The sequence below is a fragment of the Melanerpes formicivorus genome, unplaced genomic scaffold, assembly GCF_026170545.1.
Source record: "Melanerpes formicivorus ecotype bairdi unplaced genomic scaffold, bMelFor1.0.p_v2 SCAF_9, whole genome shotgun sequence".
NCBI classification, from domain to species: domain Eukaryota; kingdom Metazoa; phylum Chordata; class Aves; order Piciformes; family Picidae; genus Melanerpes; species Melanerpes formicivorus.
The window spans coordinates 960,909-983,559 of record NW_027142361.1 but is presented as its reverse complement, the minus strand read 5'-3'; the positions used below and the strand labels follow the sequence as shown (position 1 = coordinate 983,559).

At 42.9% G+C, this 22,651-nt stretch overlaps 1 protein-coding gene across 1 annotated transcript in view; it reads right to left on the bottom strand.

Annotated features, from left to right (window-relative positions):
* Nucleotides 1-22,651, bottom strand: part of GCLC (glutamate-cysteine ligase catalytic subunit) — a 113,005-nt gene that overhangs the window by 5,773 nt on the left and 84,581 nt on the right. The window contains exons 7-12 of the mRNA XM_068142948.1: nucleotides 13,486-13,560; nucleotides 7,870-7,986; nucleotides 6,885-7,023; nucleotides 6,269-6,381; nucleotides 4,886-4,978; nucleotides 4,056-4,160 (exon numbers count right to left, since the gene is read on the bottom strand). Coding sequence (XP_067999049.1) covers nucleotides 4,056-4,160; nucleotides 4,886-4,978; nucleotides 6,269-6,381; nucleotides 6,885-7,023; nucleotides 7,870-7,986; nucleotides 13,486-13,560 — 642 coding nt within the window. The remainder of the gene's footprint in view (nucleotides 1-4,055; nucleotides 4,161-4,885; nucleotides 4,979-6,268; nucleotides 6,382-6,884; nucleotides 7,024-7,869; nucleotides 7,987-13,485; nucleotides 13,561-22,651) is intronic.

Genomic DNA, 22,651 nt, shown 5'->3' with positions numbered 1-22,651 from the left:
GGAAAAGGAAGTATTTCAGAGATTTGTGACATTTCAGAAAATTAAGATTCTCCCAGATCCTCACATTTTGGTCTCATTAATGGAAACATCCACTACTATTATGTCATTCTTCAAGAGTCCCAGGCAAAACCACAAAGAAATGACAATCTATGAAAGTAGGTCTCCAAGTGAAGAGGTAATGGTATTGCAAGAGACTACGTTAATCTTTTAAGTTTGGACGGAAACAGCTGTGACTAGCAGGTTGCATCCCATATGGCATACTTCTTTGCTTATATAGGTGCAGTTTCAATGAATACAGACGGATAAAGATTGCCATTTCCCTAGCTATAGTTTCATAGTTTCATAGTTTCATTCAGGGTTGGAAGGGACCACAAGGATCATCTAGTTCCAACCCCCCTGCCATGGGCAGGGACACCCCACACTAGATCAGGCTGGACAGAGCCTCATCCAGCCTGCTCTTAAACACCCCCAGGGACGGGGCCTCGACCACCTCCCTGGACAACCCATTCCAGGGTTTCACCACTCTCATGGTGAAGAACCTCCTCCTCACATCCAGCCTGAATCTCCCCACCTCCAGCTTCATTCCATTCCCCCTAGTCCTATCACTACCTGATATCCTGAGAAGTCCTTCCCCAGCCTTCCTGTAGGCCCCCTTCAGATACTGGAAGGCGACAATTAGGTCTCCTCGGAGCCTTCTATTCTGCAGACTGTACAGCCCCAACTCCTTCAGTCTGTCCTCATAGGAGAGGTGCTCCAGCCCTCTGATCATCCTCGTGGCCCTTCTCTGGACACGTTCCAGCACCTCCACATCCCTCTTGTAATAGGGGCTCCAGAACTGGACACAGTACTCCAGGTGGGGTCTCACCAGGGCTGAGTAGAGGGGGAGGATCACCTCCCTCGACCTGCTAGCCACACTTCTCCTGATGCAGCCCAGGATCTGATTGGCTTTGCGGGCTGCAAGTGCACACTGAGAGCTCATGTTGAGCTTTTTGTCCACCAGCACCCCCAAGTCTCTCTCCTCAGGGCTACCCTCCAGCCAGTCACTGCCCAGCCTGTATTTGTGCCTGGGATTGCCTGGACCCAGATGCAGGACCCTGCACTTGCTCTTATTGAACTTCATGAGGTTGGCCTGTGCCCACCTCTCCAGCCTGTCAAGGTCCCTCTGGATGGCCTCCCTTCCCTCCAGCGTGTCTGCTGCACCACACAGCTTGGTGTCATCAGCAAACTTGCTGAGGGTGCACTCAATGCCACTGTCCATGTCCCCCACAAAGATGTTGAATAAGACAGGTCCCAGGACTGATCCCTGAGGGACTCCACTTGTCACTGGCCTCCACTGGGACATGGAGCCATTGACAGCCACTCTTTGGGTGCGGCCATCAAGCCAGTTCCTTATCCATCTAGTGGTCCACCAATCAAACCCATGTGTCACCAGTTTGGAGACCAGGATGTGGTGTGGGACAGTGTCGAAGGCTTTGCTCAGGTCCAGGTAAACGACATCAGTTGCTCGCCCCTCATCTATTAATTTTGTCACCTGCTCATAGAAGGCCACCAGGTTGGTCAGGCAGGATTTGCCCTTGGCAAAGCCATGCTGACTGTTCCCAATCACCTCTTCACTATTCTTTTGAGCGAGTAGTGACTCCAGGAGGATCTGTTCCATGATCTTTCCAGGCACAGAGGTGAGACTGACTGGCCTGTAGTTCCCTGGTTCCTCCTTCTTGCCCTTTTTGAAGATGGGGGCAATGTTTCCCCTTTTCCAGTCTGTGGGGACTTCACCAGACTGCCAGGACTTTTGAAATATAATAGAGAGGGGTTTAGCAACCTCATCTGCCAGTTCTCTCAGCACCCGTGGGTGTAACCCGTCGGGTCCCATGGACTTGAACACTTTCAGGTTCTTCAGATGATCACGAACCTGATCTGCACTTACAATGGGCAGTTCTTCCTCCCCGTCCCTGGCTTTGACTTCCATAACATCAGGAGTGTGGCTAGAGGCCCTTGCAGTGAAGACTGAGGTAAAGAAGTTATTAAGTACCTCAGCCTTTTCCTCATCACTTGTGACCATGTCACCATTTTCCTTTCTGAGGGGGCCCACACCTTCCCTAGTCTTCTTCTTCCCATTAATATACCTGTAGAAGTTCTTAGTATTCCCTTTAATCTCCCTGGCTAGATTCAACTCAAACTCTGCTTTGGCTTTCCTAACCAGGACTCTTGCTGCTCGGGCAGCTTCCTTGTATTCCCCCTGTTCTACCTGTCCTTCCCTCCACTTCCTGTAGAGTTTCCTTTTAAGTAATAGTGTGTCCAGTAGCTCCTTGCCCATCCAGGCAGGCCTCCTAGCATTCTTACCTGCTGCTTTTATTAACAAACTCACTGAAGTCTTTAGAAGAGTTACCACTGTATTAAACTTTCATAAGGAGAATTCCAGTAACTTTTAATGGGAATCCTGTCCATTCCATACCCAAATATCTGTTGGATAAACTCAGACTGCTAGTGAGTAAGTTCTAAATTACAGCCTCCTCAAACATCTACAAACTACAAAGCACTGCTCATATACTCTGCAGATGACATAAGCATTTCTCTGTTTTTCTGTCCAGAAGATTTTGTCCCAAGTTCTTTGGTCAGTATGTTCCCAGAGAATTCACATCACACATCCTCTGGACACGAGCTTTACTGTATGTCTTCAGATTCGCTGAATTCTTTGTCCGACTTTTATATAAGGGCAATGCAGAAATCTTCACTTCTCACCTTTTAAAGCTGTTTTCAAAACTCTGTTTTCATTCTTTCTATATTATGAAACCTATTTACACAACAGGCTGTTTTGAAAGTTTGAAAGAACTCCAGTCCTAGCTGATGTGAGTACAACCACACTCAATGAGACAGCAAAGATTACTGTGAGATTAGCCCCTATTATTTTACTTGAAAGAGGCAGGCTTACCAATGGTTGTGCAATTCTCTGGTGCATTACCTGCCAAACTGCTTGTTAAGCTCATTAAATTTTATTCTCCCTCCTAAGTCCCCCAATTCTTTAAGCACCTGATCTCTTTTTCAGTCTTAACTGGCATTCATTAGCCAAAAATTTTGTGCTTTTTGTACATCCAAAATAACCATGTAATTATACACTAAGTGCTAAAATGCTGCATTATTGTATGAAGCTTGAACTCCCTGTCATGAGGAAGAGAATTTATCCTTTTAGAAATCATAAAAACTGTACGGTATGATTACAGTTAATTTACAGCCTCAGTATTTTCCTCCATTTTAATTCAAAACACTAAGAAAAGCCACAGGATAATACTGCCATGTGATAGTGAGCACTGGCAGCATTTTCTAGTACATAGTCTGTCAAAAGCCTTCTGCACTTCAAGACCTTTTTCAAAGTTACCTGGAACTTTCCATTTAAAAAGGCATTTTTTGAGGCACTCAAACAGAAGAAAGATGTGCAAGGACAGTTTCAACGAAAACAGTTCCACAATTGTGAGAACAAGATTAAGGAAAAGCTGTTTTGCATGTCTGTCTGTCTGTCTAAGTCACAGTTGTGACCAGAATCAGCAGTGTTTGTTATCACTCAGACAGGCTGTAAGGCATTCTGAACTCCTCCTTCCCCTCTCCACCAGATACAAACCAAACAGAGAACAAAACAGGAGACATAGGCAACAGCCAAGTTAAAATAAATATCTAAAATTTTTATTTTAACTTCCGCTGGTTATTTTCTCCATATACAAATTGATGGAAGCATGCCCTTTCCCAGTCTCAAAACAGTCTTGTGACCATGGTATTTCTCAACATTTCTGGAGCAGTCAGACACTGTTAGACACCACAGAAATTCCCACAGTACTTGTCTATAAGCTTAAATTCCATGAGACAGCAGTAAAATATTTGTTTCATACTGTAGAATTGAAACTAGTTCAAACTACTGGTGCACAAAAGAAAAAAGAAAGACTGAGAGTTAAAAATAACTTTCTTTAAGTGCATAAATATTAATTCCTGACTTGCAGAGGATAAAACCCAGACTTGATGCAAGTATGCTGAATTTAGTTCTAATAGACCTGATCTTTCACACCTACCTTGGACAATGGAATGAGAAAATCCAGTTTATATGACAGAATCACTCTGGTTAGTAATACCACAAACACAACATATGCAGAGTTTTCAAAGTCTGTTAACTGGACCTAGACATAAAAGGATAAGAGATGAAATTACTTTAGTGAGAACACACTCATGGAAGTAGATAAATATCCAGTGGAATCTGAATGTTTGACACAAACATTCATGTTGGTACTTGCATTCACACACATTCTGGTAGCAGAGATGGTGATGCACGAGGGCTAGAGTCATCAGCAGTGACTTCAAAAACAAAGCATGCACACACTTAAACAAATTCAACTTTTTAATCCAATGCCAAAACACATTTGCATTTCAGAAGACTATCTAACAAACTGCACCTACAGGCTCTCTGTGTAATTACAAGCGTATAACAGCTTTTACAATTTCACTTTAAAAGGGACTGAATTCAGAGAGCTCAGAAATAGACAGGTGTAAAAGTACTAGTGAAAATCACAACAGTGGAATTGTTCAGTACCAGGAAAAGTACTGGATAAATACAGTTCCTAGAAACTAAATGGGGCTTTGTTTACTGTTGTTTTAATACAAGCCTAACTCCTTTCCCCATCACTCCAAATCCATTAGCATGCTTTGCTGTGCTGCAGTGGATTCTCCTGTCAGTTACATTCCCACAGTTCATGTCTGATTAAACACTGCTGTCCGCTTCACTTGCATCTAGCAATTCAGATGGGAGAAAACACAGCATAAAGTAATAAGAGTTTGATACTGGATGGCAGAATGCCTGGTACTTTCCACTTAAATGTGCTTTTGTGCATACTGGCACCTTCCTTACCTCCATAGGTCTGAATTCCACTCTCCATCCAATATCTGAATTTGGAGGAGGTGGTTTAAACCTCATTGTCTGCCAGTTTGTAGACTGAATATTCTGCAAAGCATAGGAAATAATCTGTTACAATCAAGATATGCATTATTCTATAATATAATTAAAGAACAGTAAGTAGATAACTAGAGCTTTAGTATTTTCCCTGGAAGAGCTCAAGTTATAGAAGTGCTTACAGACTATGTGGCATGACATGACTTCCTAAAAAATGAAGTGTAACTAGTCATCTGGAGCAAATAAGTTATGCTTTCTTATGTTATTTTGTTTGAGGATTATGCGTAAGATACTAAAGGGCTAAGATTTAGCTGACCTTTTTTTTGTGAGGGGCTGATGCATCCCAAATTAAAAATATCTAATATTACCATGAATACAGTCATTGTGACTGGTTGAGGCTGTCCCCTTAAGAAAGGGAATATTGTAGTCGGATGTTGGTAAACGAAAAGATGGATCTAAACTAATTTCATTGGTAGATTGGGAGGAAGCACCTTCTGAACTGGGAGTGCAGCAGGGTATCTTGGGAATTCCTGCACTTTTCCAGTTTAGTTCTGTCTTCCCCTCCTTCAGCAGCAGCTCGCTGTTTCTGGGCTTTCGGCCAAGGCTTGACCTTGAAACTGATAAACTGCAAGGCCTGTATTAACTGCTTTCCAATTAACACATAACTGCTTCTAACTTTTTTCTCTTTCTCTCTCTTTCTAACCCGCTCTGGGGAAAGGGGGAGAGAGGGGGGAGCAGAGGTGGGGAACCCCCTCAGCAGAGGGGGGAACTCTCATTTCTGTGCTACTTTATTGTATATCTTTGTATATATTGTAAATATTGTAAATTCTGTAAATTCCCCTGCATATCTTGTATTGCTTTTGTAAATATACAGCATCCATTGCTTTGCTAATTCAGCTGTGAATTTTTTTCCTTTCCCTTCAATTTTTCCTTCCCTTTACTTTACAGGGGGGAGGGAGGAGGCTTTTTGGCCTTACCCTTCCAACCCTACGACAGTCATTATTTCATAAAGCTGTATAAGAGACACATTTATAAGTATCAAGCAAAACTGTTTGTAGGAAGCCATAAAAATATTCCCATAACACTTATGAAGAGCTCAAACCGTAGCTATGGATATACTATATTGAGCTTAAAGCAGAAGCCATCACCTTCTCCTAAATAAATGATAAAGCAAAGTAATAAATGTGTTTATGACTGCAAAGTCATATGCTAAAGAACTAGGTTCAAGTGAAAAAGTCAGGAAAAAAATATCTTTGCTAATATACCCATCCTTCAATTAAGCAGTACTATAAAGTAATTTTAATGCATGTATTTAATGTATTTCTTCAAATCAGACACCACCTCAAAATGGTCGGATTCGTTTGCATCATCTAGATGTATTTTCTCCTCAAACAAAGTCAAGGGGTCTCGAATGAACAAGTGTGCAATATGCTGTGCCAAAAGGTGGTCAATACCTACAAAATGAAAATTCAAACAATTCACATAGCAAAGCAGCTCTAAGAAATAATTTGTTTTACAAAACCGAAAACATCCAACTCTGCAATGCTACCTCAACCCACCACATCCTGTTCAAGTTTAAACGATGACTTCAGGAAGGAAGGAAATCATTAAAGAGGAGGGAAAAAAATGGAAGAAAGTGGTTTGGAAATGGCAGCTGAATACTTGTGTGGCTGCCATTATGCCTGTTTTCTGATGCCCTCCTGTACCATCTTTCCTAAAGCAGCGCTCTCTCCACAAAGATAAAACATAAATGCGTCAACCACTGAGCTTCTCAAGCTGGAGTTAGGGTCAGTTTCTGTTACAAATGAATACTTAAAAAAAATAAAATCAAAACCACACTATGAAGTTACTTCCTGAGTAGCACAATGATTGAAACAAACAAGAACAGAAAGGGTAAAATATCCCCACACACTGCAAGTGTAATTCTTAACCTGCTCATAATGAAGCAAACACTTACCTTCCTTTATCAGGTGCTCGTAGATATCTTTGTCTATTGTCAAATCAATGTCATTGTATTTCTCACCACATTCAGATAGATAACTGTCTATGGAATCATATCTGGATTTACTGATTCTATAATGGTTGTTCTTCAGTGGCTATATAATTTAAGAATACAATATTTTAACAGCTTGTTAACAACGTTACCTAAGCTTTTCTCACTAATGACACTTATGTGAGAATTATTACCCTGTTTAAAAACCCTACAGCTTCAATTATAATGATTCAAAGCATGAGTTTTAAATAGGCTTAATCAAAAGTAATCCAGGAACTATGACTATGTTGTTAGTAGAGACATGTATCTGAGCAAAAAAACCAAAAAGTCATCACATTGACTACAACTCTCTAGAATTGGAAGTATTTTCCTGATGTAATATACTATTACTCCAAGTACCTGGAAAGCATTATTCTACCTATTGCAACACATACCAATAATTTCATTATGCACACATTGTTAGAAATACTCTTAAAATGGGTAGTTAAAAATATAATAAAATATTTCAGGTAGTTGAATTGTTTTTTCTCTTTCTATTCTGTAATTTCGGAAGCACCTTGAATGACAATCCCTGCTTAGAGAAACGGCTCTTTTCACATAGTTCTAGTTTATACTACTGGATTACTCAGCAGCACCTGCTAGTTAACTCAAAACACTCTTTGCTTTTGGGCTCAAGCACAGACTGGAAGTTTCAGCACAGCAGGGGACATTTTCAGCAAGCTATGGAGAAGTGAGTAGAGTTCTAAAGGGATTCCATACCTAACTAAACATATTTTTGCTAATGTAAATTGCATGACTAAAATGAATGTTTACACCATCTCCCTTATATTTAACACAAAGACTGCCATGTTCATTTTTTAAGGATTCTGATGAGCAAAAGCAGCATCTGATGCTAAAGGAGGTTTAACTTTTGCTTGGAAGAACTCAGAGAACTAACACCTAACATTACCTCTAGCCCCCTCTCCTCTCGTGTTCGATCATCTACAGATGCAGAGATTACTCCCCAGCGACAGTCAATATCAGACACATAGCCTCTGTAGAATGGAGATGCAGCACTCAACGCCATCTAAAATGAAACGGACAGACATGAAAAGAAAGGACAAGCCAATGAACCAAAAGCAAACTGCAACCCCATTGCAAAGGGAAACTTGATGGTCTAGAAGTAACCCAAGTAGATACTTCATTTTGACACACAGCTGAAGCCCACACAACCACAAAATTTCTCAGTTACTATCTCCAGAAAATGCCTAGACAAAGGATTGGTTCTTCTGAACTGGCATCAGACTCTTCCACAGTTATTATCTCTACAAATAAGCATTTAAGGAACACAATGAGGATAGTTGTAGAAGCAATTTTGTGGTAAAACACAATTTCAAATGACAGGATGATAGGGGTTGGAAGGGACTTCTAGAGATAATCTAGTCCAACCCTACTGCCAGAGCAAGTTCCTCTAGAGCAGACTGCACAGAACTGTGTCAAGGCAGCTTTTGAATTACTCCAGAGATGGAGACTCTCTGGGCAACTTGTTCCAATGCTCCACCACTCTCAGAGTAAAGTTCCCCCCCATGTTTAGATGGAACATCCTATGTTCAAGCTTGTGCTTGTAACCTCTTGTCCTGTGTGACCGTTTTAGGCTGTGCCTTTAAGAAAGGGACAGTGCTGGAACACTCTAGCTGAATGTTTTGAAAAACAAAGATAGGCCTAAACGAATTTCATTGGTAGATTGGTAGAACGCAACTTTAAGTTTTAGTGCAGTCGGAATTTTCCTCAGTTCCCCTCTGTTCTCCCTTTCCAGCCTGCATTCAGAATCTGATTTGTCAATTGGAGAGTCAGAAAGTCGTCAGCAAAACTCATTCACCTTTCAACAGTCCAGTGTGGCCTGTGTGGAAGCAGAATGGAGACTGGCGTCTGACAGTCGACTACTGAGCCCTGAATGAAGTGACACCACCCATGAGTGCAACAGTACCAGACATGATGGAACTCCAGTATGAGCTGGAATCCAAAGAGGCCAAATGGTATGCTACCATAGACATTGCTAATGCATTTTTCTCTATTCCCATAGCAGAGGAATGCAGGCCTCAGTTTGCTTTCACCTGCAGAGGAATCCAGTACACTTTCAACAGATTGCCAATGGGCTGGATCCACAGCTCAAGCATCTGTCATGCAGTGATCCACGATGCTCTGGAGAAAGGTGGTGCTCCAGAACACATCCAGTTCATCGATGATATCATCGTCTGGGCTAAAACTGCTGAGGAAGTCTTTGAGAAAGGTAACAAAATCATTGACATTCTTCTGAATGCAGGTTTCGCCATTAAGCGAGACAAGGTGAAAGGACCTACCACAGAGATTCAGTTTCTGGGAGTGTGGTGGCAGGATGGACGCCTCTGTATGATGTGACTCAAAAGAGAAACAATTTCCACTGGGGACCTGAACAACAAGCAGCCTTTGACCAGATAAAGCAAGAGGTGATTCAAGCAATGGGTCTGGGACCTGTCCAAGATGGTCCAGACATTAAGAACATTTTGTACACGGCTGCAAGTGACAATGGTCCAACCTGGTGCTTGTGACAAAGAGCTCCAGGTGAGACACACGGACAACCTCTAGGTTTCTGGAGTCGAGGTTACAGAGGTTCAGAGGCAAATTATATTCCAACAGAGAAAGAAATTTTAGCTGCCTATGAAGGAGTGAAAGCATCTTCTGAAGTAATTGGAACTGAATCACAACTTCTCTTAGCTCCCAGATTACCAGTTTTGAATTGGATGTTCAAAGGCAAAGGCTCCACACCACATCATGCCACAGACTCAACATGGTCTAAGTGGATGGCTCTGATAACACAGAGAGCTCAAATGGGAAATCTTGAAAGACCTGGTCTAGTGGAGGTGATCTCAAATTGGCCTGAAGGTACCAACTGTAGTAAACCTCCAGAGGAGAAAGTAACTCTTGCTGAGGAAGCTCCTCCTTACAATGACCTTTCTGAGGATGAAAAGAAATATGCTTTGTTCACAGACGGTGCCTATCATCTTGGTGGAAACAAGCGAAGGTGGAAGTCTGCAGTGTGGAGTCCAACACGACGAGTTGCAGAGGTGAAGGATGGAGAAGGAGAATCCAGTCAGTTCGCAGAAGTAAAAGCTGTCCAGCTAGCTCTCGTCTCAGCTGAACATGAGAGATGGCTAAAGCTTTATCTCTACACCGACTCATGGATGGTAGTCAATGCTCTATGGGGTTGGCTAAAGAAATGGAAAAAGAATGGTTGGCAGAGGAAAGGAAAACCTATTTGGGCAGCCAACCTGTGGCAGGACGTTGGTGATCGAGTTGAGAGAATTCCAGTGAAGGTGAGACACATCGATGCTCACATTCCTAAGAGCAAAGCTACTGAGGAACAGCAACACAACCATCAGGCAGATCTAGCTGCAAGAGTTTCTCAAGTAGACATGGACTCTGATCTTGATCTCGACTGGAAGCACTGAGGTGAAATATTCTTAGCTCAGTGGACTCATGATTCGTCAGGACATCAGGGCAGAGATGCAACATACCAATGGGCTCGTGACAGATCCATAGACATTTCCATGGATGCTATCGCACAAGTCATCCATGATTGTGACATTTGTGCTGCTATTAAGCAGGCAAAACGACTTAAGCCCTTGTGGTATGGTGACAGATGGTCCAGGTACAAGTATGGTGAAGCTTGGCAGATTGACTACATCACTCTACCACGTTCTCGTTCTGGTAAGCAATACGTGCTTACTATGGTAGAGGCAAACACTGGATGGTTGGAAACTTATCCAGTTCCACATGCACGCAACACCATTCTCGGTCTGGAGAAACAGATCCTGTGGAGACACGGAACTCCAGAGAGGATTGAGTCAGACAACGGAACTCATTTCAAGAACAACCTTGTAAAGAACTGGGCAAAAGAGCACAGCATTGAGTGGATATTCCATATCCCCTACTATGCACCAGCTTCAGGGAAGATTGAACGCTACAACGGTTTGTTGAAGACCACTCTTAAAGCCATGGGGGGTGGATCTTTGAAAAACTTGGAGGATCTTTGAAAAACTTGGAAAAATATTTAGGATAAGCAACCTGGCTGGTAAATAGTAGAGGTTCAGTGAATCGAGCTGGACCTGCACATTCAGATCTGCTACAGCAAGTAGAAGGTGATAGAGTTCCTGTTGTTAGAGAAAAGAATCCGTTAGGTAAAACTGTTTAGGTATTTTCACCCTCAGGAGAGGCTAAACCTGTCCGAGGGGTGGTTTCAGCTGAAGGTCCGGGTCACACTTATTGGGTAATGCAAGAGAATGGTGAAATTCAGTGTATTCCACAAAGAAATTTAACTTTAGCTGAAAGAGGTTGATTTCAGACTGTTGTACAGCTACATCGTGTCCAGAGGAAGAGTTTACGAGGAATCTATGGTGCACAAACCCTGAGAGCCCTGAGTCAACTAAGAGACCCTAAGAATCCCGGTTTCCCTTTTCTTCGCTTCATCTGCGAAGAGACAAACTGTTTTCCACTTTCTTGTTTCTTGATTTTCTCGGACTTTTGAATCACCTACATCTGAGTATAGCCGGAATGGACTATGAACTTTACTTACAAACTGTAAATAGTGTTTTGGATTGGATGGACAGTACAAACAGCCAATGTAATTGTTTAGAAGGGGTGGATTGTGACCATTTTAGGCTATGCCTTTAAGAAAGGGACAGTGCTGGAACAATCTGGCTGAATATTTTGAAAAACAAAGATAGGTCTAAATGAATTTCATTGGTACATTGGTAGAATGCAACTTCAAGTTTTAGTGCAGTTGGAATTTTCCTCAGTTCCTCTCTGTTCTCCCTTTCCAGCCTGTCTGCTTTTGAGCAACTAGCCGGAGTTTTGACCTTGAATACCAGATAAGCACTAATCGCTGCATGCACTTGGAGGCCTAATAAGAATTCTTTTCCTTAATAACTGCCTTTTCTCTCTCTAACCCTTTTTGGGAAAAAAGGGAGGTAGGGGGAGAGAGGGGGGTACAGGGGGGGAGCCCTCCTCTCTCCGGAGGATGGAGTTTTGTTCCTGTATCTTTCTTTGCTGTATATTTCTGTATATATATTGTAAATACTGTATATATTGTGTATATACAACCTGCATTCCATATTGCTTGTAAATACAGCTTCTACCGTTTGCTCCTCCGACTGGGCTAGCTGTGGTTTCTTTCTTTGTGGGGGAGGGAGAGCTAGGCCTTCTCTCGACCCACTACATCCTGTCACTGGGCACTACTGAAAAATGACCAGCCCTATCTTCCTGATACCCACCCTTGACCCTTTAAGTACGTATTAGCATTGATCCCTCAGTCTTCTCTTCCATAGGATAAAAAGCCCCAAGTCCCTCACAGTCTTTCTTCATAAGTGAGATGTTCTATTTCCTTCATCATCTTGGTAGCCCTTTGCTGTATTATCTCAAGCAGCTCCCTGTCTTTTTTTGAGCTGAGGCCTCACCAGGGCAGAGTAGAGGGGTAGAACCTCCCTCAGCCTGCTTGCCACACTCTTCTTGATGCACCCCAGGATGAAACAAAGGCACACTGCTGGCTCATGGTTATCCTGTGGTCGACCAGAACTCCAAGGTCCTTTTCCACAAAGCTGTTTTCCAGCAGGTCAGCCCCTAACCAGTACAGATACCTAGAGTTATTCCTCTCTAGGTGCAATACCCTACATTTACCCTTGTAGAATTTCATAAGGTTACTCTCTACACAACTTTCCAGCCTGTCCAGGTAGGAATAGAATAGGAGTCTTGTGCATCTGGGAAGGACAGCAGAGGAGAAGAAACAAACACCAGTGCTGTGGTCATTTGAACATTAAATGAATCACACTGCTTCCCCCAGAGAACCAAAACTATGAGAAGTGTTCAAGTGTTGGGTTTTTTCAGTTTAGATTTAATTTTTTTTTTTTAACTGTGACCGTTTGAGGCTGTGCCTTTAAGAAAGGGACAGTGCTGGGACACTCTGGCTGAATGTTTTGGAATAATAATGAAAACAATCAGATATTCTAAACGAATTTCATTGGTAGAATGCAACTTTAAGTTTTGAGTTCAGTTGGAATTTCTCTCAGTTTCTCTCTGTCCTGCTTTTCCAGCCTGTCTGCCTCTGAGCAGCCGGAGTTCTGACCTTGGATAAAGATAAGCACTAATCCTGCACTAATAGGCATACTAATATTCTTCTTTCTTAATAACTACCTTTTTCTCTCTCTAACCCTTTTTGGGAAAAAAGGGAGGTAGGGGGAGAGAAGGGGGTACAGGGGGGGAACCCTCCTCTGTCCGGAGGAGGGAATTTTGTTCCTATATTCTTTTTTTTCCCTTGCTGTATATTTCTGTATATATATTGTAAATACTGTATATCTTTTGTATATCTAACCTGCCTTTCCACATTGCTTGTAAAATATAGCATTCCTTCAGCTTTTCCGGCTGAGTTAGCTGTGGGTTTTTTTTTCCTCTTTGTGGGGGAGAGAAAGCTAGGCCTTCTCTCTCAGCCCACTACATTAACTTATACTAGATTTTGGACAATGAAGAGCTGATGTCATAGAAGTCCCTTACTTACCACGATGGGACAGATTGTGGCCAGCTGATCATAAAGATACCTTGCTTCAGAAATGCTACAAGCCTGGAATGTTACCTGTTGGAATAAGTACAATTGCCGTCATGATTTCTATAATCATAGAGCAGGCACAGCCTTCCTAGATTTAGAATCCCTCATAAAATAAAACAATTTAACTACCAAGAATTTCAAGGTTGTTTTTTGGTGGGCGTTTATTTCCTTCTCATTTGTTTGGTTTTGAATGAGGTTTTTTTATGTGGGCTCGCCTTCCACACGGCTCTTGAACAAACTTTTACCCCATCTATTAGCAATGTTTGTATCAGAATCTTCTTTCCACAATTTCAACATTCATGAAAAGATCTAAGAACGCAAGACTTAGGCTAAATATGCAAACACTTGCCAGAGCCAAAGAAAACTGAGTTAACATCAATACACATAGGTCAGTAATGCACCTTAGGAAATATGCCAGAAACCTATTTTCTTAGAACAACAGTCAGAAATTACTGTAGATGTAACATTTGTTTTATGTGACAGCTAATCCTATTTGAAAGAACATTTCATGACACCTTTGTTTGATCCTGCAAAACTGTGAAAAATAAATATCTGAGTCAACTGTGACTTTTAACTCTCTCTCCATCTTTGCAGTTTACATATTAATAGATCAGAGGACAGCTTAGAAGGCAGTGTACCACTGCATACCAGGCTTCAGCGGCTTGCTGTCCTGAAAAATGCCAGCTGAACACAGACTTTCCTCCTCCACAAGTGTGGCCGGTTGACGTTGCCCCCTTAAGAAAGGGAATATGGTGGACGGAAGTTGGTAAACGGAAGGAATAGTCTAAACTAATTTCATTGGAAGAGTGGGAGGAAGCACCTTCTGAACTGGGAGTGAACTGAGCATTTTCAGGACTTTTCTTTCAGTCTTGCTTCCGCCTTTTCTTCGTGCAGCAGCTCTGTCTGTGCTGGGCTTTCTGCCAAGGCCTCGGCCTTGAAGACAAATAAAGGCCGGTATATTAACTCCTTTCCAATTAACACAAACTGCTTCTAACATTTTTTTTTCCTCTCTTCTCTCTCTCTTTCTATCCCACTCTGGGAAAAGGGGGGGCAGAGAGGGGAGAGCGGAGGTTGGGAACCCCCTCTCTCCCGAGGGGGGTTACTCTCATTTCTGTGTTACTTTATTGTATATCTTTGTATATACCTGAAAGGTATATACTACCTGAAAGGTGGTTGTAGCCAGGAGGGAGTTGGCCTCTTCTCCCAGGCAACCAGCACCAGAACAAGGGGACACAGTCTCAAGCTGCGCCAGGGGAGGTTTAGACTCGAGGTGAGGAGGAAGTTCTTCACCGAGCGAGTCATTCGTCATTGGAACGGGTTGCCCAGGGAGGTGGTTGAGTCATCGACCCTGGAGGCGTTCAAGGGGAGATTGGACTTGGCACTTGGTGCCATGGTCTAGTCATGGGGTCTGTGTTGATAGGTTGGACTCGATGATCCTCGAGGTCCTTTCCAACCTAAGTGATACTGTGATACTGTGATACAGTGATATTGTAGATATTGTAAATTTGTAAATATCCCCCTGCAAATCCTACACTGCTTTGTAAATATAGCTCCACTGCTTTGCTAATTCAGCTTGTGAGTTTTTTTTTTTTCCTTTCCCTTCAATTTTTCTTTCCCTTTACTTTACAAGGGGGAAGGGAGGAGGCTTTTTGGCCTTACCCTACCACCCACCACATTTTTTTTATTGGCGTACCCAACGTGCGGCAGATAATTAGTTCAATTTATTATTTGATTGATTTAGTGTTTTCCAGCTGAATTAGCAAACATGAAGGTATTGTGGTTTGTGGAGCGATTATTCTTTTCAATTTTTGGGGCTCTGGTTTACAGATATTGTTTGGGTTTGATTTTGGATTACCTGGGTAAATATTTGGTCCGGACAATTTATATGTGGGTTATGTATAGAGTTAAATTATGGTATGGAAAATGTATTAATTTCCTATGGCCAGTGAGATACAGGAATGTTACCTCCACCACTCTCCCAATTGAGATAAAGGGTTTTAAGATTCCGCCTGAGGAGACAGTAACTTTAGGTGATACCTGGGATCCAAAAGTGATTTATTTGATGTGTATAATCCTGCTTTCAGTGATAATTAACGTGTATCTGCTGGTCTCTTTGCGGCGAGAGAGAAAGGTGTCCAGGGCGTGTTTTGTTATTAAAACTAGATCAAAAAGAAAACGCCGTGGCTCTCAGTCAGTCCCAGAGTCATCTAGTGACGAGGACTGTGGAGAACCCGTGTCAGTTAAAAAGAAAGCTAAAAAGTTAATTGGTAAAGCAGCTCTAAATGACTTTGCTGATTCTAGCAAGCAGCCAAGGGCATCGGCTGGTATCTACATGGCACCTACTCCTTCTCCCACTCCTTCTCCTTCTTCTTCTTCTCCGTCGGCCATTAATGGAGCAACGTCACTTCCACCCACTCCCTCGGTGGGACCGGAAGTCACTGCCCCAGCAGCTGATTTATCTCAGGACCTGTCAGCTTCCATTAAGGTGGCTGTAAATTCAAACACAGCTCCAGTTAAGGTGGCTCCTTTAAAGACTAGAGGTGGAAAGGGCAAAGATGGAGAAGAAGAGGTGGAGACTGATCCTGGTGAGGGGCCCTCTACTCTAAAAGATCCTGCTCAGGAGGAAGAGAAGGTTTGTTTTAAAGATCTAGCTAACCTAGTGAGATCAAAGCAGGATAGAGATGAAGTTAGGAAGGCAGCTGGCAAAGGTGGTTCTCAGCTTAAAGAGATCCTTAGGAGAATGACAGCAGGATTATATGGGCAAAGAATTCAGGGAGACGAGGAGGAAGATGATATTTTGGAATGTTCTTATCCACGGGAGGAATTGCGAAATGTCCGTAAAGATTTCACCGGGGCAGATAAGGAGCCAGTTCTAGCTTGGCTTAGTAGGTGTTATGATACAGGTGCTTCAGCTCTAATAGTTGGAGACAAGTCAGCAGCTCAGTTAGGAACTCTCTCAAGGGACAATGGAATAGATAGACATCTAGGCGAAGCTCTCGGTAAGGTTAATCTGTGGATACGCCTTTTAATGGCGGTTGCCCTGAGATACCCTTCCCGAGATGATCTTCCATGGAACCCTAAACCCTGGACTACCATAGACGAGGGAATTAAGCGCTTGAGAGAATTTGCTGTTAGAGAGCTACTCTATGGTGAACACGACACTCTGAATCCTGATGACATTCCTGTGGGTATTGGTCTTGCTAAAAAGATCATCAAACTTGCTCCTTCTAATTATGCAAGCATTCTGGCAAGCAGAATTGTGTCAAGAAGTTATGGTGGAGCTTCTCCCACGGTTGGCCAATTCAGTGATCAAATGAGACAATTGGAGGATAGCATGACACGTGGTTCTTTGGTTTCGGCCATTAAAACTATGTCTGGTGATATACAGAATTGCATAAGGGAGTTAAAAGATGAATTTAGAAATTCCATATCCCAATTGGCACAAAGGGATAATTTCAATTCTTCCTCCAGGTGGATACAAGTTTCATCTGTGAGGAATACACGTCTTCCAAGGAGGTCATTCCAAAACAGGACATTCCAAAACAGATCATTCCAAAACAGACCACCAAGGCAATCACGTAGAACTATTTGGATAACTCTGCGTGATCAGTTTGGTGAGAACATGAACCGCTGGGATGGCCAACCAACTTCTAATCTTTTCAGGAGACTGAGAGAACTGCAAAGTGGCAGAACCCAAGGTAGCAATACCAGAAGGGTAGCTGTTACTTCCACAGTTCCCCAGAACGACTCTTATAGCTCCAACAGTGGCTCCAGTTATAACATGCAAAGTTATAACCCTGCAAACTATGTGCAATGCACATGTGCGCATGTTCCCCATAACTAAGGGTGCCCTGCCTCCCGCCAGGGGGAGGAGAGGGATAACAGAGATAACAGAATCTATTGGGATGTGTACATCCAGTGGCCTGGCACTTCACAATTTCGGAAGTACAGGGCCTTGGTTGACACAGGAGCTCAGTGCACCATAATACCATCAAATTATCAGGGATCAGAGTCTATAACTATTCTGGGAGTCACTGGTGGATCTCAAGAGTTAAGTAAGGTAGAGGTTAATATAAGTTTAACTGGTAAACAATGGAGGAAGCATACAGTTGTGACCGGACCTGACGCACCTTGTATTTTGGGAATTGACTTTCTGAGAGAAGGGCGTTTCAAAGACCCTAGAGGTTACAAATGGGCTTTTGGAGTAGCTTCAATAGAAATTGATGGACAAAAATTGAAGCTGTCTGCCAGACCTGAACTTTCTGATGAATCTGCAGTTGTGGGACAACATAAGATACAGGACATTAAATTGCCGGTTGCTTCTCAGACTGTGCATCACAGACAATACAGAACCAACCGTGACTCGTTGTTGCCCATTCAGAATCTGATTCGTCAGTTGGAGAGTCAGAAAGTCATCAGCAAAACTCATTCACCTTTCAACAGTCCAGTGTGGCCTGTGCGGAAGCAGAATGGAGACTGGCGTCTGACAGTAGACTACCGAGCCCTGAATGAAGTAACACCACCTAATAGTGCAGCAGTGCCAGACATGATGGAGCTACAGTACGAGCTGGAATCCAAAGAGGCCAAATGGTATGCTACCATAGACATTGCTAATGCATTTTTCTCTATTCCCATAGCAGAGGAATGCAGGCCTCAGTTTGCTTTCACCTGGAGAGGAATCCAGTACACTTTCAACAGGCTGCCAATGGGCTGGATCCACAGCTCAAGCATCTGTCATGCAGTGATCCACGATGCTCTGGAGAAAGGCGGTGCTCCAGAACACATCCAGTTCATCGATGATATCATCGTCTGGGGTAAAACTGCTGAAGAAGTCTTCGAGAAAGGTAACAAAATCATTGACATTCTTCTGAATGCAGGTTTTGCCATCAAACGAGACAAAGTGAAAGGACCTACCACAGAGTTTCAGTTTCTGGGAGTGCGGTGGCAGGATGGACGCCGACACATTCCAGTGGATGTGGTAAATAGAGTCTCTACCATGGCAAGTCCCACCAACAAGCAAGAGACCCTACGTTTCTTGGGGATAGTGGGAGTTGCAGAGGTGAAGGATGGAGAAGGAGAATCCAGTCAGTTCGCAGAAGTAAAAGCTGTCCAGCTAGCTCTCGTCTCAGCTGAACATGAGAGATGGCTAAAGCTTTATCTCTACACCGACTCATGGATGGTAGCCAATGCTCTATGGGTTTGGCTAAAGAACTGGAAGAAGAGTGGTTGGCAGAGGAAAGGAAAACCCATTTGGGCAGCCAACCTGTGGCAGGACATTGCTGATCGAATCGAGAGAATTCCAGTGAAAGTGAGACACATCGATGCTCACATTCCTAAGAGCAAAGCTACTGAGGAACAGCAACACAACCATCAGGCCGATCTGGCTGCAAGAGTTTCTCAAGTAGACATGGACTCTAATCTTGGTCTCGACTGGAAACACCGAGGTGAGATATTCTTAGCTCGGTGGGCTCACGATTCGTCAGGACATCAAGGCAGAGATGCAACATACCAATGGGCTCGTGACAGATCCATAGACATTTCCATGGATGCTATCACGCAAGTCATCCATGACTGTGACATTTGTGCTGCTATTAAGCAGGCAAAACGACTTAAGCCCTTGTGGTATGGTGACAGATGGTCCAAGTACAAGTATGGTGAAGCTTGGCAGATTGACTACATCACTCTACCACGTTCTCGTTCTGGTAAGCAATACGTGCTTACTATGGTAGAGGCAAACACTGGATGGTTGGAAACTTATCCAGTTCCACATGCAACTGCACGCAACACCATTCTCGGTCTGGAGAGACAGATCCTGTGGAGACACGGAACTCCAGAGAGGATTGAATCAGACATCGGAACTCATTTCAAGAACAACCTTGTAAAGAACTGGGCAAAAGAGCACGGTATTGAGTGGATATTCCACATTCCCTACTATGCACCAGCTTCAGGGAAGATTGAACGCTACAACGGTTTGTTGAAGACCACTCTCAAAGCCATGGGAGGTGGATCTTTGAAAAACTGGGAAAAACATTTAGCACAAGCAACCTGGCTGGTAAATAGTAGAGGTTCAGTGAACCGAGCTGGACCTGCACATTCAGATTTGCTACGGAGAGTAGAAGGTGATAGAGTTCCTGTTGTTAGAGAAAAGAATCTGTTAGGTAAAACTGTTTGGGTATTTTCGCCCTCAGGAGAGGCTAAACCTGTCCGAGGGGTGGTTTCAGCTGAAGGTCCAGGTCACACTTATTGGGTAATGCAAGAGAATGGTGAAATTCAGTGTATTCCACAATGAAATTTAACTTTAGCTGAAAGAGGTTGATTTCGAACTGCTGTACAGCTACATCGCGTCCAGAGGAAGAATCAACGAAGAATCTACGGTGCACGAACCCTGAGATCCCTGAGAGCCCTGAGTCAACTAAGAGACCCTGAGAATCCCTGTTTCCCTTTCCTTCGCTTCGTCGGTGAAGAAATGAACTGTTTTCCATTTTTCTCATTTTCTGATTTTCTTGGACTTTTGAATCATCTACATCTGAGCATAGCCGGAATGGACTATGAACTTTACTCATGAACTGTAAATATCGTTTTGGATTGGATGGACAGTATGAACAGCCAATGAAATTGTTTAGAAGGGGTGGACTGTGGCCGGTTGACGTTGCCCCCTTAAGAAAGGGAATATGGTGGACGGAAGTTGGTAAACGGAAGGAATAGTCTAAACTAATTTCATTGGAAGAGTAGGAGGAAGCACCTTCTGAACTGGGAGTGAACTGAGCATTTTCAGGACTTTTCTTTCAGTCTTGCTTCCGCCTTTTCTTCGTGCAGCAGCTCTGTCTGTGCTGGGCTTTCTGCCAAGGCCTCGGCCTTGAAGACTGTGGCCGGTTGACGTTGCCCCCTTAAGAAAGGGAATATGGTGGACGGAAGTTGGTAAACGGAAGGAATAATCTAAACTATTTCATTGGTGAAGTGGGAGGAAGCACCTTCGGAACTGGGAGTGAACTGGACATTTCCAGCACTTCTCTGTCAGTCTTGCTTCCGCCTTTCTACGGTGCAGCAGCTCTGCAGCTATCTCTGTGCTGGGCTTTCTGCCAAGGCCTCGGCCTTGAAATCCAGACACCAGGCCTGTATCTTAACTCCCTTCCAATTAACACGAACTGCTTCTAACTTTTTTTCCTCTCTTTTCTTTCTCTTTCTATCCCACTCTGGGGAAAGGGGGGGGAGAGAGGGGAGAGCGGAGGTGGGGGACCCCTCTGCCTAGGGGGGATTACTCTCATTTCTGTGTTGCTCTGTTGTATATCTTTGTATATATTGTAGATATTGTAAATTTGTAAATATTCCCCTGCATTCCCTACATTGCTTTGTAAATATAGCTCCACTGCTTTGCTAATTCAGCTTGCGAGTTTTTTTTTCCTTTCCCTTCAATTTTTTTTTCCCTTTTACTTTACAAGGGGGAAGGGAGGAGGCTTCTTGGCCTTACCCCTTCCAAACCCACCACAAAGACAGATAAAGGCCGGTATATTAACTCCTTTCCAATTAACACAAACTGCTTCTAACATTTTTTTTTCCTCTCTTTTCTCTCTCTTTCTATCCCACTCTGGGAAAAGGGGGGGGAGAGAGGGGAGAGCGGAGGTGGGGAACCCCCTCTCTGCCGAGGGGGGTTACTCTCATTTCTGTGTTACTTTATTATATATCTTTGTATATATTGTAGATATTGTAAATTTGTAAATATCCCCCTGCAAATCCTACACTGCTTTGTAAATATAGCTCCACTGCTTTGCTAATTCAGCTTGTGAGTTTTTTTTTTTTTCCTTTCCCTTCAATTTTTCTTTCCCTTTACTTTACAAGGGGGAAGGGAGGAGGCTTTTTGGCCTTACCCTTCCACCCACCACAAGAAGTTACAATTGTAGAGTCCCACAAGACATGCGGGTTTTTCTCAGTCTGCTACTGAAGCCAACTCCAACCCCAAGCATTCCCTGAAAAAAAACCAAAACAACTATCTAACAAAAAAAAATAATAATTAAATCTCCAAACACTAAAAATCCACAAAAACTCAAACCTTCTTGAGGTCACTAGTAGGATTTTTTCATTAAGGGGGTGTGAGAAGAGTGGTAGGAGAAATAGGGGATTTGTGTTTCTTTTTTCTTCTTAAATTGGCAGCCAACAGTCATGGATACATCCCAAGGCAAAGTGCATGCAATGAAGTCTTTTTTTCTGTGCAAGTCTTTTTTCCTTCAAGTGGCCATCAGAAAAAAACCCCAACCCAACCAAACAATTATACTTAGCTGCTGTCAAGAACTTTTTATTTATTCAGCTTTTGTAGTTTCTCAGTGTCACAGGGACTGCTGTGGAACCAGAACATCTTGAAGAATTTCCTTTAATCCCCAAGGGACTTAACAATAGCCTCTTCCTAGCTCTGCTTCCAAGACAGTAGTGGCAATGAGCAGATTTTATTGACAGTCAAATACATCACTACTACCTAAGGCCTCAGTCCCTAGCAGCAGGTCACTATGATGAAGAAACATCTAGAACAAACAGATACTGGAAGGATTAAAGCACTCCCAAGATTTCAATGAAGGATACTGTAAGTTAGTAGTCATTCAGGCAAAGGACTGAAAACAAAAACTAGGCTTCTGATAATGGGAGAAAAGAGAACCAAGAATGTCTCCCAGCATGCAGTAACGAGACAGCTACCCACATGGACTTTATAGGGTCATGGTACAAGTAGTAAGAAGACTTCTTAGCAGATAGTTGATAATGTTTAAGAATGAAAAATTTTCTAGAGGAGTTCATGCTACTTGAAAATAAAATAAGATTATGCAGGAGAAAGCTACTTATTTTTAAAGATATCTCAGTGGCTTCCTGTCACTCCCTGCTTTTGCTGGTCTAAAGAGTGGGGAAGAAGGTAAAAAAAAAAAAACCAACACAAAATGAATAATCAGAAAGCACTACACATTCTTACAAGACAGCTCAGTTTTCATTTGCACAGTATCCTTTAGTCATGCCTGAAAGACAACCACAGTGAAGATGATACTTCACACCTCAAAAGTGCTGAAGTTCTAAGTGTAGGTGCTTGATCAAATGGGGCTTGATCAGTTTAAGAAACCCCATCAGCAAGGCATCCAATTGC